Below are 25,382 nucleotides of genomic sequence, written 5' to 3'. Positions count from 1 at the left end.
GTATTTAGAACCCCCTCGTGACTTGTTCTGAAATACTCATCCATTGTTTTGGATCCCTATGAAGTCAACTTATGAGAGATACAAAAAATTAGGGACATCATTCTAATGAATAGCTTTACCAATATGAATGCCATAGCAGTGCATAGTGAATTTAATGACAGTCATGTGGAAACTTGTTTTACTAATGTTGGAATGCTTACATCACTTGACCTTTACCATATGGCATTCTTGCTGCTTTGACATGCAAATTCACTTTGCTTTTCTGATAAAATAGACATGTGAAGAGTAATGAGCAACAAGCTGTTCCAAAAATATTTGAAAATTCATGTTTCATGGTGCATAAATTCTATGACAGGATCAGTCACAGTGTGGAAAACTTCACATGTACACAATGTGCTGGCCGAACGTGGTTGGAGTCTCGGTATAAATCAGCTCTGCTTAGTTGATGTTAGTATAGTGCAACATTTCATTTACAAGTGTGGTGCAGCACTTTCTCCCAACATTTGGTGCGGCTGATTTTGTTCTTAACGACTTTCTTCTTGTTTCCATCAACTAAATCCCCTTTTACGCAGCTGGCTTTCTTGTCCCAGTAACCTACTTGAGACAAATGAGTCTACAGCAGCGCCCCTGCCGTTTCAATACTTTTGAGTGGTCATTTTCATTTACAAGTCAGTGCCAAAATTACCGGTGTTGAGGGCTGTCTGCTGGTGGTTTGACATCTGAAGAGTGAAAGTGAAGTTATTAGGAATTATCCTTTGTATGAAAAAATCAAAATATAGTAACAAAATGTACGAACAAACAATGACAATAGTGTTTATTAATGACCAATGCAGAATTCATAGTGGAAGCTCTTGTCAAAGGTCTTTTGGTAAATTCGTTACACTCCTGAGAACTGAAAGAATAGGAAAACTGTCCTCAAAACATTTCATATCAGATACATTTATCTGCTCTAGAAAATATACACCTGAAAATATGCCAAAGAATACCTAGAAATTAGTAAATAGCACTTTTTTGCTTTGTCCTATGTATCTTCTTGCTGAATGCCAAATAACATAGAAAATGATTTTTCTCATCAAATAATTCTTAATTTTTCACTGTTGAAATAATTTTAATTAAAACACAGCTGTCAATTTACTTTCTTATTTATGCATAGCATAGGCTTTTTCTCCGTAAAACGTAAATCCCTTTTCACTTTCAGATATTTCATGTCTTGTAGGAGACCAGTATAGGAAGAAACGCGAGACCTTGTGTAGCTTTTCATTGTGTCGTGAAAACAAAGCAAACAGCAGAATAAACATTAAGAAGACATGGAAGCATAAAATCCATTTCTATAATAGGAGCGAGCTCGGCCAGAATAAGTTAATTTCTGATGTTAGCGGACGCGTGTGCAGTGTGCAGCATACTTGCAGATTTACAAATCCACACTCGGTACAGTCCATTGATCAGTGACGTCATACACACACTAGTGTCTTGGTTGGTTGCTGATTTACATGCAGGCAGAAAAGGCACACACATTTAGAGTAGTTGATTTTGATCAGAAAGTCACTTGTGTAAAACAGGCTCAAATTCACTGAGCCTGATATAGAACAATGCTCAAATTATTTTTTGTTATGTCCTTTAAAAAGCATTTTGAAACAGTTGTGGTATCTCAGTCAAGAACTGAGTCAGTGTTTTAATTCAGAAATCTAGTTTCACCTAAAAAGCAGATATTTTCAATTATTGTTTATTACTAAAGACATTAACAAAATGCACTGTGAACTATTAAAATACTTTTCCTTGACAAAATCTGATTTCAGATTTGTATTCCCCTAATCAAATACAGTCATTTGAGCCAAATAACAAAATTCTGTTCAAATTCTATTTTGGCATTTTTATAGTACTTATTTTTTGTGTGCTTTTGGATCTCCTATTCCTTTGTCAACCTTGTTCAATCAAAATATTGTACTTGTTATTTGCAAGCTAACATAACCAGCAATCTGTGACTGACCCTGGTCCATATTGTGATCTGCTGAATCTAGTCTAAATTTTCCCTCTCACTTATCATAGTACAAAATTTCAATTGAAAAACATTCTGTGATACTGATACATAGTTTGGCTCAATGCCATAATATTTGCATTACGAGCCACCACTGCAAAGAAGTAACTTCAGCTGATAGAGGCAGAGAGTATATGTAGCAGTGTGCACTTGTGAGTGATCCAACAGCAAGATTGCACTGTATTTTTGTTTAGAGTACTGGTATGGTTGCTAAATTGATGCCAGTTTGGTAATGGAGGGAAGAGAGAGAGAGAGAGAGAGAGAGAGAGAGAGAGAGAGAGAGAGTGTGTGTGTGTGTGTGTGTGTGTGTGTGTGTGTGTGTGTGTGTGTGTGTCAGCAGGGCGGGGAAGATAAATGTTTTAGAGGCACTAAGGAATGAATACAGAAAGCAGATTCAAATTCATATAGGTTGTCACACTTAACGCACAAATGAAGAGGCTTGAACAAGATAGACTACCACGGAGGTGTTCAGAAAATGAGTCTTTGGACTAAAGACTACAACATAGAGATATGATGAAATACCAACACTACTCTTCAGGTGTGTGTGACATTAAGAGATGGCAGACATTCTTACTGCTTGGACTACTAGTGCTGTTCCAGCTGTTAAACATGTCAGGTAAAGGCTGAGGTGAGAATAGTGGTATATTGCTGTACATTGTCTGCATTCGAACAAATACATTTGCCTCGAATGCCAAGGCTGTATGGGAGGGAACGTTTGAAATGGAAAGGATAGCAACTGTCGAAATGTAACTACTGTTTGTTTGTTGGTGGGTTTAATGTTGACAGAAGTGTGTGGCTGGCCTTCAGTGAGGAAGAGATCAACATCAAGGAAAGTGGCACAGGATTCAGAAGAGGATCATGTGAAATTTAATTGGGAGAAGGTATTCAGAGATTCCAGGAGAAGTCAGCCTCACCTTGAGTCCATAAAGTAAAGATGTCATCAATGTATCTAAACCAAACCAGGGGTGAAGACTTATAGATCCCAGGAAAGCCCCCTCCTAGCAACCCATGGAAAGGTTGGTGTAGGAAGGAGCCATCCTCATTCTCAAGGCAGTACCCCTTATCTCTTTGTATGGCTGCTCCTTAATGATGAAGTAGTTGTTGGAGAGTATAATGTTGATTAAGGTGAATAGGAAGGATGTCATAGGTCTGGAATCATGTGGGTGCTGACTGAGGGAATATTCAGAAGCAGATCAACCATGTGCATGGGGGATGTTGGTGTAGAAGGTGGTGGCATCAATGATGACAAGCAAGGGCACAGATTTCGGACAATTTAGGAAATGGTTGGTAGCGTTGATATAGGAGGGAAGTGTTGATCAACTAAGGCAGATGTATGTTCAGTGGGTGCTTTGAAAATAGCAGCCATAGCACAGCCAGGCTGAATGGGTTTGTAAATCTTATGAAGAAGGTAAAAGATGATGGTGTGTGGTTTGGGTGGGGTGAGAAGTTGTATGGATTGAGGTGTTAGTCTTTGTGGAGGAGGTTTTACAGAGGGACTGCAGGTCAGTTCGAATCAAAGGGATTGGGATTTTGATGGCAGACACTATATGTAGAGGGGTCAGACAGCTGGCATAGACCTTCACTAACATACTCTTTTTGGCCAACTACCGTTGCGATAAATCGTTTGGCTGCTGGGAGGATAACGATGGAGTCATCAGCTTCTAGGGAACTTAGATCCTGGAGGACAGGTTAGGGTCATGTTGTAGGGAGTTGAGAAAGGGTTGTGAAGCAATAGTGTATGTGAGGAATTCTTTGAAGGCTTGTAAGGGGTGATTTTGAGGTTGTGATGGTGGATGGACCTTGCTGTTGGTGGGGAGGCTTGCGTGCCTCAGTGATACAGATGGCCGTACCGTTGATGCAACCACAACGGAGGGGTATCTGTTGAGGGGCCAGACAAACGTGTGGTTCCTGAAGAGGGGCAGCAGCCTTTTCAGTAGTTGCAGGGGCAACAGTCTGGATGATTGACTGATCTGGCCTTGTAACAATAACCAAAACAGCCTTGCTGTGCTGGTACTGCGAAGGGCTGAAAGCAAGGGGAAACTACAGCCGTAATTTTTCCCGAGGGCATGCAGCTTTACTGTATGATTAAATGATGATGGCGTCCTCTTGGGTAAAATATTCCGGAGGTAAAATAGTCCCCCATTCGGATCTCCGGGCGGGGACTACTCAAGAGGACGTTGTTATCAGGAGAAAGAAAACTGGCGTTCTACGGATTGGAGCGTGGAATGTCAGATCCCTTAATAGGGCAGGTAGGTTAGAAAATTTAAAAAGGGAAATGGATAGGTTAAAGTTAGATATAGTGGGAATTAGTGAAGTTCGGTGGCAGGAGGAACAAGACTTTTGGTCAGGTGAATACAGGGTTATAAATACAAAATCAAATAGGGGTAATGCAGGAGTAGGTTTAATAATGGATAGGAGTGTGGGTAAGATACTACAAACAGCATAGTGAACGCATTATTGTGGGCAAGATAGACACGAAGCCCACGCCTACTACAGTAGTACAAGTTTATATGCCAACTAGCTCTGCAGAGGATGAAGAAATTGATGAAATGTATGATGAGATAAAAGAAATTGTTCAGATAGTGAAGGGAGACAAAAATTTAATAGTCATGCGTGACTGGAATTCAAGTGTAGGAAAAGGGAGAGAAGGAAACATAGTAGGTGAATATGGATTGGGGGTAAGAAATGAAAGAGGAAGCCGTCTGGTAGAATTTTGCACAGAGCATAACTTAATCATAGCTAACACTTGGTTTAAGAATCATGATAGAAGGTTGTATACATGGAAGAACCCTGGAGATACTAAAAGGTATCAGATAGATTATATAATGGTAGGACAGAGATTCAGAAACCAGGTTTTAAATTGTAAGACATTTCCAGGGGCAGATGTGGACTCTGACCACAATCTAGTGGTTATGAACTGCAGATTAAAACTGAAGAAACTGCAAAAACGTGGGAATTTAAGGATATGGGACCTGGATAAACTGAAGGAACAGAGTTTCAGGGAGAGCATAAGGGAGCAATTGACAGCAGTGGGGGAAAGAAGTACAGTAGAAGAAGAATGGGTAACTCTGAGGGATGAAGTAGTGAAGGCAGCAGAGGATCAAGTAGGTAAAAAGACGAGGGCTAGTAGAAATCCTTGGGTAACAGAAGAAATATTGAATTTAATTGATGAAAGGAGAAAATACAAAAATGCAGTAAATGAAGCAGGCAAAAAGGAATACAAACGTCTCAAAAATGAGATCGACAGGAACTGCAAAATGGCTTAGCAGGCATGGCTAGAGGACAAATGTAAGGATGTAGAGGCTTATCTCACTAAGTGTAAGATAGATACTGCCTACAGGAAAATTAAAGAGACCTTTGGAGAAAAGGGAACCACTTGTATGAATATCAAGAGCTCGGATGGAAACCCAGTTCTAACCAAAGAAGGGAAAGCAGAAAGATGGAAGGAGTATATAGAGGGTCTATACAAGGGCGATGTACTTGAGGACAATATTATAGAAATGGAAGAGAACGTAGACGAAGAGGAAATGGGAGATACGATACTGCGTGAAGAGTTTGACAGAGCACTGAAAGACCCGAGTCGAAACAAGGCCCCGGGAGTAGACGACGTTCCATTAGAACTACTGACGGCCTCGGGAGAGCCAGTCCTGACAAAACTCTACCATCTGGTGAGCAAGATGTATGAGACAGGCGAAGTACCCTCAGACTTCAAGAAGAATATAATAATTCAAATCCCAAAGAAAGCAGGTGTTGACAGATGTGAAAATTACCGAACTATCAGTTTAATAAGTCACAGCTGCAAAATACTAACGCGAATTCTTTACAGACGAATGGAAAAACTGGTAGAAGCCGACATCGGGGAAGATCAGTTTGGATTCCGTAGAAATATTGGAACACGTGAGGCAATACTGACCTTACGACTTACCTTAGAAGAAAGATTAAGGAAAGGCAAACCTACGTTTCTAGCATTTGTAGACTTAGAGAAAGCTTTTGACAATGTTGACTGGAATACTCTCTTTCAAATTCTAAAGGTGGCAGGGGTAAAATACAGGGAGCGAAAGGCTATTTACAACTAGTACAGAAACCAGATGGCAGTTATAAGAGTCGAGGGGCATGAAAGGGAAGCAGTGGTTGGGAAGGGAGTGAGACAGGGTTGTAGCCTCTCCCCAATGTTATTCAATCTGTATATTGAGCAAGCAGTAAAGGAAACAAAAGAAAAAATACGGAGTAGGTATTAAAATCCATGGAGAAGAAATAAAAACTTAGAGGTTCGCCAATGACATTGTAACACTGTCAGAGACAGCAAAGGACTTGGAAGAGCAGTTGAACGGAATGGACACTGTCTTGAAAGGAGGATATAAGATGAATATAAACAAAAGCAAAACAGGGATAATGGAATGTAGTCGAATTAAGTCAGGTGATGCTGAGGGTATTAGATTAGGAAATGAGACACTTAAAGTAGTAAAGGAGTTCTGCTATTTGGGGAGCAAAATAACTGATGATGGTCGAAGTAGAGAAGATATAAAATGTAGACTTGCAATGGCAAGGAAAGCGTTTCTGAAGAAGAGAAATTTGTTAACATCGAGTATAGGTTTAAGTGTCAGGAAGTAGTTTCTGAAAGTATTTGTATGGAGTGTAGCCATGTATGGAAGTGAAACATGAACGATAAGTAGTTTGGACAGGAAGAGAATAGAAGCTTTCAAAGTGTGGTGCTACAGAAGAATGCTGAAGATTAGATGGGTAGACCACATAACTATTGAGGAGGTATTGAATAGAATTGGGGAGAAGAGGAGTCTGTGGCACAACTTGACGAGAAGAAGAGACCGGTTGGTAGGACATGTTCTGAGGCATCAAGGGATCACAAATTTAGCATTGGGGGGCAGTGTGGAAGGTAAAATTCGTAGAGGGAGACCAAGAGATGAATACGCTAAGCAGATTCAGAAGGATGTAGGTTGCAGTAGGTACTGGGAGATGAAGAAACTTGCACAGGATAGGGTAGCATGGAGAGCTGCATCAAACCAGTCTCGGGACTGAAGACCACAACAACAACAACAACAACAACAACAACACCACATGGTGGATCAAGTTGGGATCATGTTTGGAACTGTTCAGGGCAGGGTTTAATGTCAGGTTTGCTGTTGGAAAGATTTTGTGAATGGGTTGCAAAGTGATATTTCCAGTTGGCATTATGTGTGAAGGAAAGTAGGTCCCTGTAAGAGCAGGGGATTGCTGTATCTGAAACTGTAGAAGAGCGTGTGTAGAGTAGGATTACATTCGGAAACAGGGACTTTCACTGTTACATCTTTTGGAGTTTCAAGAAATAGAATGTGGGACCTTAGTTTTGGTAATGCAAAGGCATGCTCTCGGAAAGAACAGATGTAATAAGAGATGGGATTAATCATGATAAGAGAGGACAGTTTGGAGTGTTAGGAATTATGGGAGTGGCAAAAAAGGTAAGCAGAAAGAGGAAAGAAGATGAAAAAGGAAGAAAAACGAGAGGAAAAAATCAGAAAAATTCATATGGAAATCATGAGAACAGACAATGGTTAATAGGAGGTAATGAGTGAGTGATCTGTATGATAATAGAAAAAATGATTGGATGAAACGAAAAAAATCTGTTATGTGCAATGGACTTAGCTTTTCACTCTTAACTATTACACGATGTTTAAGCACTTATCTCTGTCTTGCATATTCTCCTGTCTTCCTTTAAGCTCTCAGGTTTTCAAATCTCGTCTGATGCAGTCCTCAACAATTGGTCTTTTCTTCTCATCTTGTTCGGAATGTTCTCCCTGACCTACAGTGCTGAGTGTTCCCAAAATCTAGCCCTCTTCCTAGACCTCTCCAGCCCTTTTCTTCCACCCCTTCCCCTTCAACCCTTGTGCCTTAAGATGGAGCCACTGGCTCTGAAAGCTTGCCTAATTATAATCTTTTATGTGCGTGTTCTGCCACAACAGTGTATGTTAGACTGTCGCTCATACACACACTGCCCAGCAGATAATGAGAATTCACCCTGCGGTCATGACTTCAGTGATTTCTTGGCTCCCAATGATTTAGCTGGATGCAGTCTCAGGCAGCAGAACTTTGTGCCAGGGAATTTGTCGACCGCTTAATAGCTGTTATAAAAGGATAAATCTAAATTGTGACTATGTAGTGAAGATACCTTTTAATAAATTCAGCTGTTGCGGTATTTTATTTATAGTCTAATGGAGATTATTTTTCGGATATATCTCATTAATGTAATAAGATTGCCGATATGACATTCCACAGAACTAAAATAACCAGTTTTGCACATTTTGTAAGAAAATGACAAAGTTTTCAAACCAGAAAATTTACCCTATTCCATTTTGAACTGTAGCTGTTTTTGTTTTGCTTTAATTCTAACTGTGTGAAGTTTGGCATGTAATTTCGTAGCTGGTTTGTACTGTGGTTGAAAGTAAGCAGGAGGCACTTCCCTGCATCATCGCCCATTAAGTCCATTATGCTGTAAACCTCTGTTAATCAGTTTAAGGTTTTCCGTAAGTAATAAGTGTTGATATTGCTCTCTGGTGTTGCTTTGAGTGGTGGCACTTACCTTCTGATGAGGTGGTGATGTGTTCATTACCTGAAGAAAATGTGTTTGCATCTGCCTCCCCCATTGTTACATAGTAGTTAAATCATCTTGCAGGTTCATTGTAGCAATATGAAGAATAAAGATGTATTCATTGTTACATATGTGGAACTTTTACTCTTCGATAACTCATTTTCAGAGGTTTTCTTTGAACCTTTGAGACACTTGTTCTGGTAAGTTGTGCTAATGAAATTAAATACCATAATTTGCTTCTATAAAGATTTAAGCATTTATTGCCACGGTATGAATTTAAATTCTCAATAAATCCATTAATGTCTTCATATACGATATGAAGTCCATCACAAGTAAATATTCTCATTATGATATTGCTTATTAACTTCACATATTCAGAGAGATCGGTGCATCTGTTATTGAGAAAGACTGATACAGAAGTAAACAACTTCAGTTTGACATGTGACATGATACTTAGTTTTTTATTATTCATTGTTTCTTACAGTTTAATTTTAATTAACTCCGTGGAGGCAGAGGTCTGCAATGCTGTGTGATCACTGGTCATGACATAAGTGTGGTGATTTCTAGTAAGACATATATACCTACTGTAATGAAGATGTTGCTTTTGGAATGTTGCTTCATGCGCTAGTCATAAAACAGAAATAAAAGACAGTTGATAATGTGTTTCACATAATATTGTGACACAAACTTGTTTAATAAATACACACAAAATCATTTTGAGATAGGTTCTTTAGGTCTTCTCACCTATAATCAGTTACATGGAAAGCAATGATGCCTTATCACATGGGAATGTGGTGGTGGTGTTGTTTTTTTTTTTTTTTTTTTTTTTTTTTTTTTTTTTTTTTTTTTTTTTTTTTTCAAATGTTTGTAGTTAATAGAAGAATAACTTTGTAAGAGACTGTCCCAAGTTTATTTTGAGAAATGGTTTGCCAACCATCAAGATGCCTACTTCGACTAAACTTCAATCTCTCTCTCACTTTTCCAGTATTATTTAAATCCATGCCTACATGTTCCTTTTAGCTTGTGTAGAAAAAATCAAAGGTTTTCTACATATCAATATATACGCAGAATGCCACAGCACAACACATGTGAGGTTATTGTGTACCAGTATTATCAATTTAGTCCTATTCAATTGCATTTATAGAGAGGGGAAAAAGACTTTCTGTATGCCTTGTTTTGTTGCAGTTACTTGTCTTATTTTCACAGTCTAAGAGGATGTAGATCATTTTATGCGAAGGAGACATCAGGATTGCTCGCAGCCTTCTTAAAATGCCACTTTATGAAATTCATGCAGCAGTGTTCTGTGAGATTAACGATCTGCCTTAAAATATTACCTGAAGTGTCCATTCTTCTTTTGCAAGGCAGTGCTGAATTATTAAAATTTTAGGTGAACATTTCTGAAGTTTGATGTCTGCTGTCATACCTACTTGATGAGGACTCAAATTCTGAAACAGTATTCTAGGGGTTGACATGTGTGATTTTTCTAGTGTTCTACCAACAAGTTTAAATATTCCATTCACTTCTTATTACATATTTTGTGTGTTTGTACTATTGCATGTCTGATCTCTATAGTTGAGAGTACTAAACATTAGATCGCAGAGGCAGTCAGTGTTCTATTGCCAGAAACAAATTGATTTGTCTGAAGTGGAGAGGTTGCAGTATTCTGAGTGCAACTGCAAGCCAGCTGTTGAAGTGGTGTCACATCAAAATACTTGCAACAGGCTGGGAGCACCACAGTCTTTGTTTAGAAGAATCACTAAATATTTAAATGAAGTCAGCTTCAGAAATTGGCCCCTAATTTTTAATTGGACATTATTGGGTTCCGCATTTTTGTTATGAGCGGTATCTTTCATTATACACATTCAGATTTGTCATTCAGTACACAAAGTGGAAATACTGTCTAAATCATTCTACATTTACTTATGGCCATTCATTGATGATGCTTTTCTGAAAACAATATCATTAATGAATGACCATACATGATAAATTATTTATGTATATTGAGGATATCAGCAATCCTGTAATACTTCTGTGACACACACACAACGTAACTTCAACTTCTAAAAAATCCAGTTTGCAGTATAGCTTACTGGGTGCTATAAGTCAAAAATTATTTGAATCAATCACATTTTCTTAAGATGCTCTGTATAATAGTGTCTTGGTTCAGTTGCACACTTAATGTAGTTTTATTTTTTATGTGTATATATTTATGCAGGTGTTTTCTCTTATTTGTGCAATATCAAATTACTAAGATATTTTCATTGTAAATTTAATGTTTCAGGTCAAAAACACTGCCTGAAACAATAACTCAGGCAAAGAGGACATGTCTACTTCGAAGTAGCTGATCTGAGGAAATTTGTATAACAAGTATACATTGTAATATATTACCTTTTGTATTTTTTATTTTGTATTTATCTTTTGTATTTTATTACTTCATATAGCAGTTATTATACCATGACGTAGTGAATCATGTTTATATAGATAATTTATGGACATTTATAATCACCGAACACTGTAAATAATTAGTACAGACCAATGAGGCAAAAATGAATTTTAAGCATAGCATTTTATTTTTTGATTTATAGGAAACTTCGAACTGTCGTGTGTGTTTTTTTTCCTGTATTTGCGTACTAAATTATGTATAAATGTAAATAAAGGTGTTATAAATATGCTGTTTATATTTTGTTTCTAGCTCCTCTTGCTCTGCTTCTGTAGAATTTTAGTGGTCCATTAATAGGCTTATATACTTAATTTTTGGAAATATCATTGTACGACCAGTTATCCAATAAGTAAAATACATTTGGAAGGTGACCTCAGGAAAGTTACTCTAACTAACAAGCAAGAAAGTGCTGAATATAACCCCTTCCTGCTATTGTATTCAGTTGTCTGTCCTGATTCGTAATAATCTGTTTTTTAGATTGTTGCAAAATACTGTCAAAACATTTTGGGTCAATTATTTTTAATTTTTTTCTTCCCCATCCTGTAATAATAGTACCAAGTACTTCCTCTGTGCAATTTTTGTTTTGGGGTTCCATTTCTTCATGGACTGATTTATATGTTAAGGTGTTTGAGAGAGAGAATAAAGTCACATTAATTTTGATGAGCTCCATGCTGAGATAATGTAAGTTTACAGAAAAGTCATTCAGTTTTTCTTCTTATTTCTTGGTCCATAAGCCTCACATATAAAGAGAGATTATTGTTCTGCTGAGGCTGTCTTATCTTGAATTTTTTATTTCTACCAATGAAAAATATCTACATCCATACTCCGCAAGCCACCTGATGGTGTGTGGCGGAGGGTACCCTGAGTACCTCTATCGGTTCTCCCTTCTATTCCAATCTCGTATTGTTCGTGGAAAGGAGGATTGTCGGTATGCTTCTGTGTGGGCTCTAATCTCTCTGATTTTATCCTCATGGTCTCTTCACGAGATATACGTAGGAGGGAGCAATATACTGCTTGACTCTTCGGTGAAGGTATGTTCTCAAAACTTTAACAAAAGCCTGTACCAAGCTACTGAGCGTCTCTCCTGCAGAGTCTTCCACTAGAGTTTATCTATCATCTCCGTAATGCTTTCACGATTACTAAATTATCCTGTAACGAAGCGCGCTGCTCTCTGTTGGATTTTCTCTCTCTTTTCTATCAACCCTATCTGGTATGGATCCCACACTGCTGAGCAGTATTCAAGCAATGGGTGAACAATCATACTGTAACCTACTTCCTTTGTTTTCAGATTGCGTTTCCTTAGGATTCTTCCAATGAATCTGTCTGGCATCTGCTTTACCGACGATCAACATTATATGATCATTCCATTTTAAATCGCTCCTAATGCGTACTCCCAGATAATTTATGGAAATAACTGCTTCCAGTTGCTGACCTGCTATTTTCTAGCTAAATGATAAGGAATCTATCTTTTTATGTATTCGCAGCACATTACACTTGTCTACATTGAGATTCAGTTGCCATTCCCTGCACCATGCATCAAATCGCTGCAGATTCTCCTGCATTTCAGTACAATTTTCCATTGTTACAACCTCTCGATACACCACAGCATCATCTGCATAAAGCCTCAGTGAACTTCTGATGTCATCCACAAGGTCATTTATGTATATTGTGAATAGCAACAGTCCTATGCCACTCCCCTGTGGCACACCTGAAATCACTCTTACGTCGGAAGACTTCTCTCCATTGAGAATGATGTGCTGCGTTCTGTTATCTAGGAACTCTTCAATCCAATCACACAATTGGTCTGATAGTCCATATGCTCTTACTTTGTTCATTAAACGACTGTGGGGAACTGTATCGAACGCCTTGCGGAAGTCAAGAAACACGGCATCTATCTGTGAACCCATGTCTATGGCCCTCTGAGTCTCGTGGACGAATAGCGCGAGCTGGGTTTCACACGACAGTCTTTTTCGAAACCCATGCTGATTCCTACAGAGTAGATTTCTAGTCTCCAGAAAAGTCATTATACTCGAACATAATATGTGTTCCAAAATTCTACAACTGATTGACGGTAGAGATAAAGGTCTATAGTTCTGCACGTCTGTTCGACGTCCCTTCTTGAAAACGGAGATGACCTGTGCCCTTTTCCAATCCTTTGGAACTCTACGCTCTTCTAGAGACCTACGGTACACCGCTGCAAGAAGGGGGGGGGGGGGGGGGGGGGGGCGGCGGCAAGTTCCTTCGCGTACTCTGTGTAAAATCGAACTGGTATCGCATCAGGTCCAGCGGCCTTTCCTCTTTTGAGCGATTTTAATTGTTTCTCTATCCCTCTGTCGTCTATTTCGATATCTACCATTTTGTCATCTGTACGACAATCTAGAGAAGGAACTACAGTGCAGTCTTCCTCTGTGAAACAGCTTTGGAAAAAGACATTTTAGTATTTCGGCCTTCAGTCTGTCATCCTCTGTTTCAGTACCATTTTGGTCACAGAGTGTCTGGACATTTTGTTTTGATCCACCTACTGCTTTGACATAAGACCAAAATTTCTTAGGATTTTCTGCCAAGTCAGTACATAGAACTTTACTTTCGAATTCATTGAACGCCTCTCGCATAGCCCTCCTCACACTACATTTTGCTTTGCGTAATTTTTGTTTGTCTGCAAGGCTTTGGCTATGTTTATGTTTGCTGTGAAGTTCCCTTTGCTTCCGCAGCAGTTTCCTAACTCTGTTGTTGTACCACGGTGGCTCTTTTCCATCTCTTACGATCTTGCTTGGCACATACTCATCTAACGCATATTGTACGATGGTTTTGAACTTTGTCCACTGATCCTCAACACTATCTGTACTAGAGACAAAGCTTTTGTGTTGAGCCGTCGGCTACTCTGTAATCTGCTTTTTGTCACTTTTGCTAAACAGAAAAATCTTCCTACCCTTTTTAATATTTCTATTTACGGCTGAAATCATCAATGCAGTAACCGATTTATGATCGCTGATTCCCTGTTCTTCGTTAACTGTTGCAAATAGTTCGGGTCTGTTTGTCACCAGAAGGTCTAATATGTTATCGCCATGAGTCGGTTCTCTGTTTAACTGCTCCAGGTAGTTTTCAGATAAAGCACTTAAAAATATTTCACTGGATTCTTTGTCCCTGCCACCCGTTATGAACGTTTGAGTCTCCCAGTCTATATCCGGCAAATTAAAATCTCCATCCACAACTATAACATGGTGGGGAAACCTACTCGAAATATTTTCCACATTATCCTTCAGGTGCTCAGCCACAACAGCTACTGAGCCAGGGGGCCTATAGAGACATCCAGTTACCATGTCTGAGCCTGCTTTAACCGTGACCTTCACCCAAATCATTTCACATTTCGGATCTCCGTCAATTTCCTTCGATACTATTGCACTTCTTATCGCTATAAACACCCCTTCACTGTCCAGCCTGTCTCTGTGGTATACATTCCAATCTGAGTTTAGGATTTCATTACTGTTTACGTCTGGTTTCAGCCAACTTTCTGCCCCTAGTACTATATGGGCGTTGTGACCGTTTATTAATGAGAGCAGTTCTGGGACCTTTCTATAGACGCTTCTGCAGTTTACTATTAGCACATTAACATTGTTATTCTCTGTTGCATTTTGCCTACTCCTACCTTGCCGTGTCTCAGGAGGTGTCTTGTCGGGCCTTGGGAGGGAATTCTCTAACCTAAAAAAAACCCCATGTGCACTCCACACGTACTCCGCTACCCTTGTAGCTGCTTCCGGTGCATAGTGCACGCCTGACCTATTCAGGGGGACCCTACATTTCTCCACCCTATAGCGGAGGTCGAGAAATTTTCACCCCAGATCTCCGCAGAATCGTCTGAGCCTCTAGTTTTAGCCTTCCACGCGGCTCCAAACCAGATGACTGCGATCGGTTGTGGGAACGATACTACAAATAGTTAGTTCTGATTCCACCCCGCGAGCGAGGCTTTCCGCCTTCACAATTCCGCCAACCGCCTGTTCGAACTGAGGATGACCTCTGAACCCAGATGGCAGGAGTCATTGCTGCCGACATGAGCAACGATTTGCAGTCGGATGCACCCATTGCTCTCTATCGCCGCCGGCAGGGCCTCCTCCACATCTCGGATGAGACCCCCGGCAAGCAGACAGTGAACACTGGCTTCTTCCCAGACCTTTCCTCTATTTCCCTAAGGGGCTCCATCACCCGCCTAACGTTGGAGCTCCCAATAACTAATAAACCCCTCCCCCCGTGTGCCTGCTCGGACCTTGCTGAAGAAGCATCCACATGTCCACTCACAGGCAGAGCGGGCGATGCCACACGGCTAGCCTCCACATTGACCCTCCGCCTCGTGCGCCGCTGAACGCGCCACTCCCCTTGGGGAGAGGGTGGCCCAACCACGCCCGGTACCTGCGAAGATGTCTCGGCAGCAGGGACAGTAACACCTGGGGTGTACCATGCGATGCACCAGACTCCCCACTGCCGCTACACTCTGAGGCAGCAGCCTGAAGACAGCTGACTGCGGCCATCAACACGTTCAGCTGTTCGCAAACAGTGGCCAGCTGCTCCTGCATCCGTACACAGCAGTCAGACATCCTATCCATCCTAAGAAATCAATTTACTGTAGAGAGTTAATCAACTTTTAACTAGACTGCTAATTCACTAAAGGTGGCTGATTGTTGACTAAACTGTGATTGCTAGTCACTTCTTGTAGAAAACAATGAAAGTAGTGCTACCTGTCTCTGGACTGTTGAAAACAAACACTAGCACTACTGGTACATGGTTGACTAAAGGGACGCTCTGACTGTATTCAAAACACACACGAAATCTATGAAACGCTTTTACTAGCACTCTACAATTAAAGCTTCCTAAAAGCAAAAACACATGGAAGAAGAAGTGACAAGTAAGAAAAATACAGTTAATACTTAATTTAAGGTAGCTCGCTGCACAGCAGACGGCAGTTACGACGACTACTGGATAAAGACGAAATTGTAATGTTAGGTGTTAACTTTGACCAGTGACACAGTGAACAAGCTTCATGGCTGCTTTGTCACATCCTAGTCCATAATATGAAACTAAATAAAATATTTACCTGTGACTACTAGAATTTAGTGCATATCTAGTGTTAAAACTACAAAACTCAGTCACAGATTTTTAAGAGAAACATTTACGGACAGAATACGGAGCACCGATTTCACAAAAAATAGATACTGTGACACTCTTATAAAACTATGGTGCAGAAAATTGAAGCTAGTATTGCAAAACAAATTTTGGATACATAGTTAGTTATTATCATTGCCATGAAGAAAAAAAGACTGATAAATCAACTATTATAATTCCCACCAAGACGGAAAATACTGTATTCTTTTTCTAATGTACAGCACAGAGTAAAACAGTTCTCTCGAAATCAATGAAATAATTATAACAAATAGCACTGTAAAGAAATTCAAATAAAATGCATACCATTCTTCCTCCTCTTAAATCATTTTAACACAGAGGTGAACGAACAAACCTTTCTGCAGTTACAACTGTAATAGTTACTTTTGCCAAGATATAATGTATAAACTACTACTACTACTACTACTACTACTACTACCACCACCACCACCACCACCACCACCACCACCACCGCCACCTAAAATGTGGGATTGCCGACATGGTGAATGGCAAGGGCTGCATTCAAAAGCTTTTGTCACTGTCTGCAGATGCTCTGGTATCTGCACTGTTCGTGGAGCTTCGTGCTCCATACTAGCTAGCTACCAATTTATTCAGATTTCTTCACCCATGTCAATATGATATTGAGAGACAGTTCATGACCGTGATGACCACTATTGAACTGTCATCAATAGACATGCTGCACTTCCATGTTTTGTAATGACTATGAAGACAGGTAACACGGTGCTGCATGTTCCAAAGCCACCTTGCAACTGATATACTGCTGCGACACAAGTTGTGAAGTGGCGCGCACACACATGCCATTCCCACCAACCCTCTACCATTCCCTTCACAAGTTACCTGCATACTACTTGAAATAAAACAACCCCTTGTCTTATGTTCCTTTTACAACACCCTAATGAAATACTGTCCAAAGAGGTAATTCATTGAAAGTTTTGTAATTCCAATTGTATCTAATAAGAGATTTCATATTATTATTATTATTATTATTATTATTATTATTATTATTATTATCATCCTTATCATTATTACTTGCTTTTACAGCCTCATTGGACCATTTCCTGGTCCTCTTCTTCAGTAAGTGCATGTTTCATTCTTTCTTAACTGCCCAGTATCTTTTCTTTTGTTCTGATCTTTCCTCATCTGTAAATACCCTTTTCGTTGTGTGTCCTTTACTTTTGGTTTAAACCTTCCCTCTGACAACCATGCCTCCATCCTTGCTACCCTCCCTATTTTCCTTTCCCTGTTGCTTCATAAAACCTGGGTTGAGTGTAACTGAATCTCCTTTCCCTTCTTCCCTTTCTTTCCCCTCTCTCCTCCCCAATGAAGGAACATTTGTTCCGAAAGCTAGGAACATAAATTTTCGGTTCTGTTTTATGTGTATCTATCGGCTGTACTGAGCTGAGGTAAGTACTGGCCAGTTTCTTTAGATTTTCTATCTTGTTTTGCAGATCATTCAAGGTTATATCTAGTACTCAGAGTTACACTGAATTAAGGTATGTATAAGCAGTGAATTAAACTTTATGTGTCTGCAGAACTAATTACTAAAGTGTAATGTCTGGAAACTGTTCTAGCAGTAAACATATGTATTTGTCTCAAAGTTATCTTTAAGTAGTGGAGGCCAGAGTGATCAATAACAGATATCACATTATCTCACATTCTTGATGTCATTGAAACCCAAGTATAACAACAAACTTTACAAATTCTCTGTTTAGTCGGGTCAGATGGCTTCACGCCACCTGTAATTACTGGATAAACAAACCCCCATGAGTTGTGATGCTCGTCCATATCATGCAAAGTGAAAAAATTAACAGCTACAAAATCCTTGTGGAAGAGCACATTAAATAAGTGACATAATAATTCTGTTAAAGCAGTGGTTCCCAAACTTACTTAGACCATTACTCCTGACTGCAATCAGGCATTAGCCAGTACCCCCTCCCCCCCCCCCCCCCCCCACTTTAGTGCCAACAGTGTGTGTGTGGGGGGGGGGGGGGGGGGAGAGGGGGGGGCAGGGTTGTTAGAATGAATGACAAAAGAATTCATGGTGCATTGCAAGTGCTACCCACAACTCCTCCTCAGATACGAAAGTAACTATCCACGATGATGGTACACACTTGTTATAGAACATACTTCCACTGCATTACTGCTCTTCAATGCAGCACTTGCTTGACCTGCTCACTGCAGCCCCAATCAACCAAGCTATACTTACTGTTTATAAATCACTAGATTGCTGCACTTCTTACTTCTGAACGAGCAGAAATTGGAAGACTTCAGGCTGTTAATCCTTTTGTGTCTGACCACAGCCTCTAATAGTAATAATAATAATAATAATAATCATAAAATCATAAACACTGTGCACATCACTATAGTAGCCCTAATGTAGTTACTGCTGTGTCTGCTGTCAATTAATTCATTTATCTGACTTGAAATGAGTAAAGAAGCAGTTCCTGGACTACTACTGGTACTATCTACAATTTTGAGAAGTCATTGTTTTAAGAGATTTAGTATTTGTTACGCGTATGTCTCACTTTCATCATCTGCGATATACGGGATAAAAAGCAACATATGTGTCTAGTGGGTCGACTGAGGAACCTGTAACCTCCACCGCATTAATGTTACTAATTGAGAAAAGATAATTATTGTTAACTTATATAACCAATATTAGAGTCTTACAAAATTGTGATGATAATCATCGTCATCTTTTGAAAATAATTTAGTTTCATGACTGAAACAAAATCAAATCTTTTAATTTTTACCCCACAGAAAATTTCATTTTACCCTTCAGAGGATAATTACCTCGAGGTTTGGAACCACTGTATTAAACAAAACACAGTCAAATTAGACATTACTGGTACACATGATTGCGCCAGGGGCGGGAGTATTAATGCTAATGTCAATAATTTTGTGACATTATACCCAAATTTATTGGCTTATGTATTTATTTTGTTTGACAGAACAAAATGAAGTATGCAAGTTCATAGGCTTCCACAGCAAGTTTCAATGTGAACAAAATACAGGCTAATTATAACTAAAGTTAAACTTTCAAAACGCTGTAGAAATAACATCAGTTGTCAGAATGATGTCAAATTGAAACAGAATATTATCAGAGAAGGGGGGAATCATATGGATGAAGAAAAATAAATAGTTACAAAATGTAGCAATAGATGGTGCTGTAAGCATCATAATTTAATAGTAGTCAACTACAAATGACAAATAAATCATTCAATAATGCCTAAGGTGTATGTTTGACGTTACACAAACTGTACTACTCAGTGTGCATGGGTGTACAGGTGTGATACTGTTGGTTACCTAAGCCCATCCACCACGGCAAGGTCATATCACATCAGATGGGAAAAAATAGGTTTTTAATTGTCCTGAGGCCAAAAACCGCATAAAGTGCATCAATCAAATCGGATGATTAATTTCTGTGTGACTGGTGCAAAATGTGTTCAATATGCTGCCAACATTTTCTGCAAGTTGAAATTGAGAAACAGCATGTTCCACAACTGATCGAAGTGTTTCCAGGGTCACATTCAGAATGTGTTGCACAATGCATGCCTTCAATGCAGCTAAGTTCGAACACAACATCTTTAAGATATCCCCACAGCCAGAAGTCACAGGGATTAAGATAAGGTGATCAGGGCAGCAAGGCTGCAGATAAATGGTTGATAATTCTAGCATTTCAGAAATGGGGTTCAGCAGCTGCTTAACTGGATTTGCAATGTGCAGAGGTGCACCATCTTGCATAAAAATGATCCCATCCACACTGTTGGAGAGCTGGAATGACGTGGTTGCGCAAAAGACACTCACAGTGCTTACCAGTGATGGTACAGGTAACAGGACCAGAAGCACCTGTCTCTTTGAAAAAATATAGCCCTATGATAAATGATGCTGTAAACCCGCACCATAGAGTGACCTTTTCAAGATGAAGTGGTACTGGTTGATTTGCGTGTGGATTTTCTGTGGCCCATATTCGACAGTTCTGTGTATTGACATATCCTGTCAGGTGGAAGCGGCTTCGTCTGTCCACAAAATCTTCCATGGACAATCATTGTCCACTTCCATGCCAGCAAGAAATTCTAAAGCAAACGTCTCTCTTGCCGGCAGGTCAACAGGAAGCAACTCGTGCATATGCGTAATTTTGAATGGATAGCAAAGAAGGATGTTTCGTATGGTTTTATTCACTGTGGTAATATGTATGTCCAATGTTTGGGCAATTCTCTATGCACTACAAATTTGCACACCACCACTTGTCTCCTCCTGCATTGCTGTGGCTACTGCTTCCACTGACTTAGAATCAATTCATTTCCTCCCTCTACCAGGTTTCTCACCAAAAGACCCAGTCTTTTCGAATTTCCGAATCATTTTCTCCAGACCCACGGCAGCCATCGGACCAATGCCTTTTTTTCAAACCCTTCATTGCCCGGAACTTCTGCAGAGCGACGTGTGCACAGTCATCATTCTTGTAATACAGCTTTACAAGCAGAGCGCAGTCCTGCATGGAGACAGTCATGGCGAACATCGCAGATGCAAAACGAGGAAAAGCTCGTACCCCGTGTGTTTATACCAATTTCAGTGGGTCATGCGCATGACAGGTGTTTTCATTTACATAATCTGACACATACTGCGCCAACTATTGATCAATTTTCGCACTTTTTTTTTCCCCCTTCCATATTTTTCCCCCTTCTCCAGTAATATTGCGTTGCAATTTGACACCATTCTGATCAGTGGTGTTATTTCTACAGTGTTTTGAAAGTTAATTATAATCACCCTGTACTTTTTTGGTGTTAGACTGTCATCATAAAAAGCAAAACAAGTATACAAGCACTGCCTCCTAGGTTAGCTGGAGGAGGTCATTGTACAACCAGTGTTTCTACTGTCTTTGCAGTAGCCTTCTTCAGCTCAACTAAATTGCAACAGTAGTTGTTATTGTTACTATGTCCCTGCTTCCCTGTCATTCTGCCTGTATCAGAACACTGTTGCCAGTTTTCAAATTCATATGTCAAAGTTGGTGAACTGTATGTCAAAATCCATGTATTTTTTTATTAAAATTGGTTCAGTTTTATTGTGGTTGCATACAGACATTGTAAATCTTTATTTACACACAACTTAAGAGAAACATGGATTTAAACACTTAATTATTGCATCACTTATCTAATCTTGTTCACTTTTTGTCTCATGTCAATGAGTAATGTTATTGGCTTCTTCACCCTATGATCAGCACTGAAGTAAGCAGGATGCCATTGCTGACTGCTCTCATCCAGCATAAATCATCTGATTATTATTTTCACTTCAGAATGGTTGATGATGACCAGGATGGAGCAGTTCATGTACTTTATGCAACTGCAGTTTTGAAGAATTAAATTAAGATAAAACATACTTCTATGCTTTTCTCATTTATCCATTTAGTCAAGCTTCAATCATTCACTGTTACTGACCTGTAGATTTGATCTGTTTTGAAGTAAGAGCTGAGAGAGTAAGACATTTATTGAGTGGTTTTTCCATGTATTGGAAAATACATGTTTTTTTTTGAGGGGGGGGGGGGGCGAGCTGCTATTATCATACTAGCATATCATGTGAGAATTATGTTGCCTGTGAGGACAATTGTATTTGGCTTATAATTATGCAGTCTAACAATTGAAATTGAGCAGCATTTAAGACATTGAAATACAAGGTGTTTCAAAAAACTTTTCAAACTTTGCAAACAGGTTCCTTACACAAAAACAAAGAAAAAGTGCATATTAAAATGTGTGTGGAAATCCATTTTTGAGTTATTAAAGCAAGTTTATAATTTAGGTGATTGGAGATCATCAACACATGAACTCAAGAAATGCTCAAAATGTTCTCCTCTCGATTCTAAACACACATGCATTCATCGAATTGTAGACAGTTGCACCCTTTCAAATACTCCCAATGCTTTCGCAGGCTTTCGTGACATGTCGATGAAGAGTTTCTGCATCCAGGTGATATGCTGCACAGACCAATTATTTAATGTGCCCTCGGAGATGACAGTTCAAAAGAATGTAGGCCGGGGAATGTGCAGGCCTGGGAATTAGTCCTACTCTTATCTATCCATCATGGTAGATAGCAGCCCTTGCCTCTTGAACACTGAAATGTGTTGGTGCATCATCATGCGGAAACCACATGTTCCTTCTTATTTGGAGGGACACATCTTCTATTAGGTCTTGGAGGGTGTTTTGAATAAAGTCCCTGTAGATGGCACCTATAAGACGTGCGGCAGTACATATGGCTCTACCAGTCAGTTATCTACAGTTCCAGCCCACACATTAATCTTAAACTGACGCTGATGTCTAGCCTGTACTGTAGGATGGGGAATGCGATCAGCCCATATGTGTTGATTGTGGAAATTTATTGTCCTCTTTCTTGTAAATGTTACCTCTGCAAACAAAACTAAAGATACAAACACAAATTGGCCATTTGTGCTGCAAACCATCGGCAGAATTCTTTCATGTCAGGTGACCAGTAGGTGAAAGGCCCTGCACATATTGAAAATGACACATATACTTGAGATGCTTGTGAAGTATCTTCCATTCTAAACTTGGAGATGTACCACATGCCAGGGCCGCCTGTCCTGCACTGATACCTGACTCTCATTTGACTGCCTGGATAACATACTCTTCGTGGTTGGGCCTATGAGCAGGCAGGAGTAGAAAGGTGACAGGACAACGTGGGAGCTTTGACGGCACCTGGAGAAGTTAGCAGACAGCTCAGCAGTGACTGACAATTTGTTGTTACACATTTAGCAGCAACAATTTCCAGCTCAGGTATGGGCAGAATTGGCGATATATAAGGAGAGATTACCCAACAGATTAGTGCAGGCTTCAGGTAGGGTCTGTGTAAAACTTAAGTCAACTGCAACAATTGTAATGATATCATTGGACCTTTCGAAAGAAATCGATCACTGTCAGCCAAATCCAACTCAAACTAGATCTCCAGACCGTGCAGCCATCAGGCTGCAATATCCATTGAGCGTTTCAGACAAGATCAAGAAGTTAAGAGACACAGTGGAGGTACTGACAATGAAATTCCACAAGAAGCATTAATTAAAATGCAATCACAATCGGTCTGTTCTTGTGTGTGCATGAGTCTAACTCAATCTTCTTGCTGCAGAAATGATGATGTTCTTAGGTTCTCCATGCTCTTGCAAGATCTCTATCTACTTTTGAAGTCAGGATGGACATAGTAATTTTAAGAAAGATTTTTGTTTTATCTTTTTCTGAAATTATTTTACAATTATGTATAAGACTGAGCGTGACATAATGCAGCTGAAACATGGAAGTATTGACAAATGCTCAGGAGAATTAGCAAATGTGTCACAAGAGCAAGGCCAGACAATGAAATCATACACAATACAGTGTGCTACATGACTCCAGAACAGCCCATATTCCTGCGTGTGCACAGAATCACACCGAAAATGCTGACAGAGACAAGGAAAATGTTTGAGGAAATGTCACAATCAAAAGATATTCACCAGTCGCACAAATTATAATCTTTGCCCTTACATCTAGTCTGCAAGAAAGATGGCTCGTGGAGACCATGTGCGAATTATCAGGCCTTAATTGTGAGAAAAATCCTGGACAGGTACCCAGTGCCCAACATACAGGACTTAAGAGTGTGCACTGGTGAGCACAAAGGCTTTTAGCATTCTCGACAGAAAAAAAAAAACACCCTATAATCAGATACCAGTAACAACTAGCGATGTTTATTTGAATTTTTATGCATACTTTTTGGCCTAAAGAACACCACCCAGACATGGCAACATTCGTTGATGAGGTACTCGAGGGACTTCCATTTTGTTTCACTCCCCTAGATGGTATTTGAATGTTCCTTCCTAACGCTCAAATGCATGAACATATGCGTCAAATACGCAAATGGTTGGTTGACCATGGGGTGGTGTTAAATGAAAACAAATACATCTTGGGCTATACTCAAGTCAACTTCTTTGTTCATACCATTTCTTCTGAAGGCATCCTCTCATTGGTAGATAAAAGTTACACCACAGTCTCTGCCAAAAACAATAAATTTCCAGCAATTGAGGCATTTCCTGGGAATGGTAAATTTTGACTGATGTCATCTTCCAGCAGCAGCAGAGGTGCACACACCACACATGGATATACTCGGGGGATATAACTCCACAGGATGCTGACCTGCTAAGTGGACACCAGAGATAAGCAAGGCACTGAGCTACCTCCAAGCCAGGCAGTGCTACTCGCTCATACGGTTCCCTACACCCAAGTGGCTACTGTTGTAGAAGCAAGGCAGTCGGCAATCAGTGCAACGCCCCACTAACAACTAGATAAACACTGGCAACCACTGTTTTCCTCTAACAAGCTATAACCAGCCCAACACAAGTGGAGCGCATTTGATAGTGAACATTTGGTGAGTTATGAGGCAGTCAGATACTTCCAACCCCACATAGAAACTCGACCGGTGACTATTTTTACAGCTCATAAGCCCATTGTTCTAGAATGTCAGCAACAAATGCTTAGCAAGACATTTCTCAGGCACTGAATTCTTAAACAGTTTATAATAGACATTCAACATGCAAAAGGGGCAGATAATTTAGTGGCTGATCATTTTTACAGTGTTAGAGATTATAGACAGTAGATAATTTCCTGTGGATCAAGCTAAGGACCCATATTTGCAACAACTGTTAAATGACTCGTTTACAGGATTAAAAGTCAAAGAAATTACAGTACCCAACTCTTAAGTTGAAGCTGTGGTGCAGTGTTCCTCGAGGCAACCATGACCATAAATTTCGAAGTTCCGAAAGACAGACTTTTACCATTTCCACAGTCTTTCTCATCCTGGAGCCAGTACTACAATCAAATTACTTACAGACCATATTGTATAGATTTCTGTGAAGGGAGGCGTATGCATATGGAGTCGTGCCAGCTTCCCGTGTCAACAAAGTAAAGAAGGCTATTGGATACATCTTGATATCAGCAACTTTCAAAGTGCATATGCTCATGTTCATGAAACAGATACTTATTCACAGCCATAGACAGGTGTGCAAATTGGGTGGAAGCAACACCGATATATTAGCTGAAACTGCAGCTAAAACGCTCATGTGTTGCATGCTTCGGCCATCCACTCTATCTTATGACTGATCAAAAATGCCATTTTGAATCCATGCT

General features: G+C 39.8%; 1 protein-coding gene across 1 annotated transcript in view; it reads left to right on the top strand.

Moving 5' to 3' along the window:
• Positions 1 to 11,262, top strand: part of LOC126188554 (uncharacterized) — a 152,779-nt gene extending 141,517 nt beyond the window's left edge. Inside the window, exon 13 of the mRNA XM_049930154.1 lies at positions 10,897 to 11,262. Coding sequence (XP_049786111.1) covers positions 10,897 to 10,960 — 64 coding nt within the window. The 3' untranslated portion in view covers positions 10,961 to 11,262. The remainder of the gene's footprint in view (positions 1 to 10,896) is intronic.
• The last annotated feature ends 14,120 nt before the right edge of the window (positions 11,263 to 25,382 follow it).

The sequence above is a fragment of the Schistocerca cancellata genome, chromosome 5, assembly GCF_023864275.1.
Source record: "Schistocerca cancellata isolate TAMUIC-IGC-003103 chromosome 5, iqSchCanc2.1, whole genome shotgun sequence".
Classification (NCBI taxonomy): domain Eukaryota; kingdom Metazoa; phylum Arthropoda; class Insecta; order Orthoptera; family Acrididae; genus Schistocerca; species Schistocerca cancellata.
The sequence above is the reverse complement of the archived record's forward strand: the minus strand, read 5'-3'. Positions and strand labels throughout refer to the sequence as shown.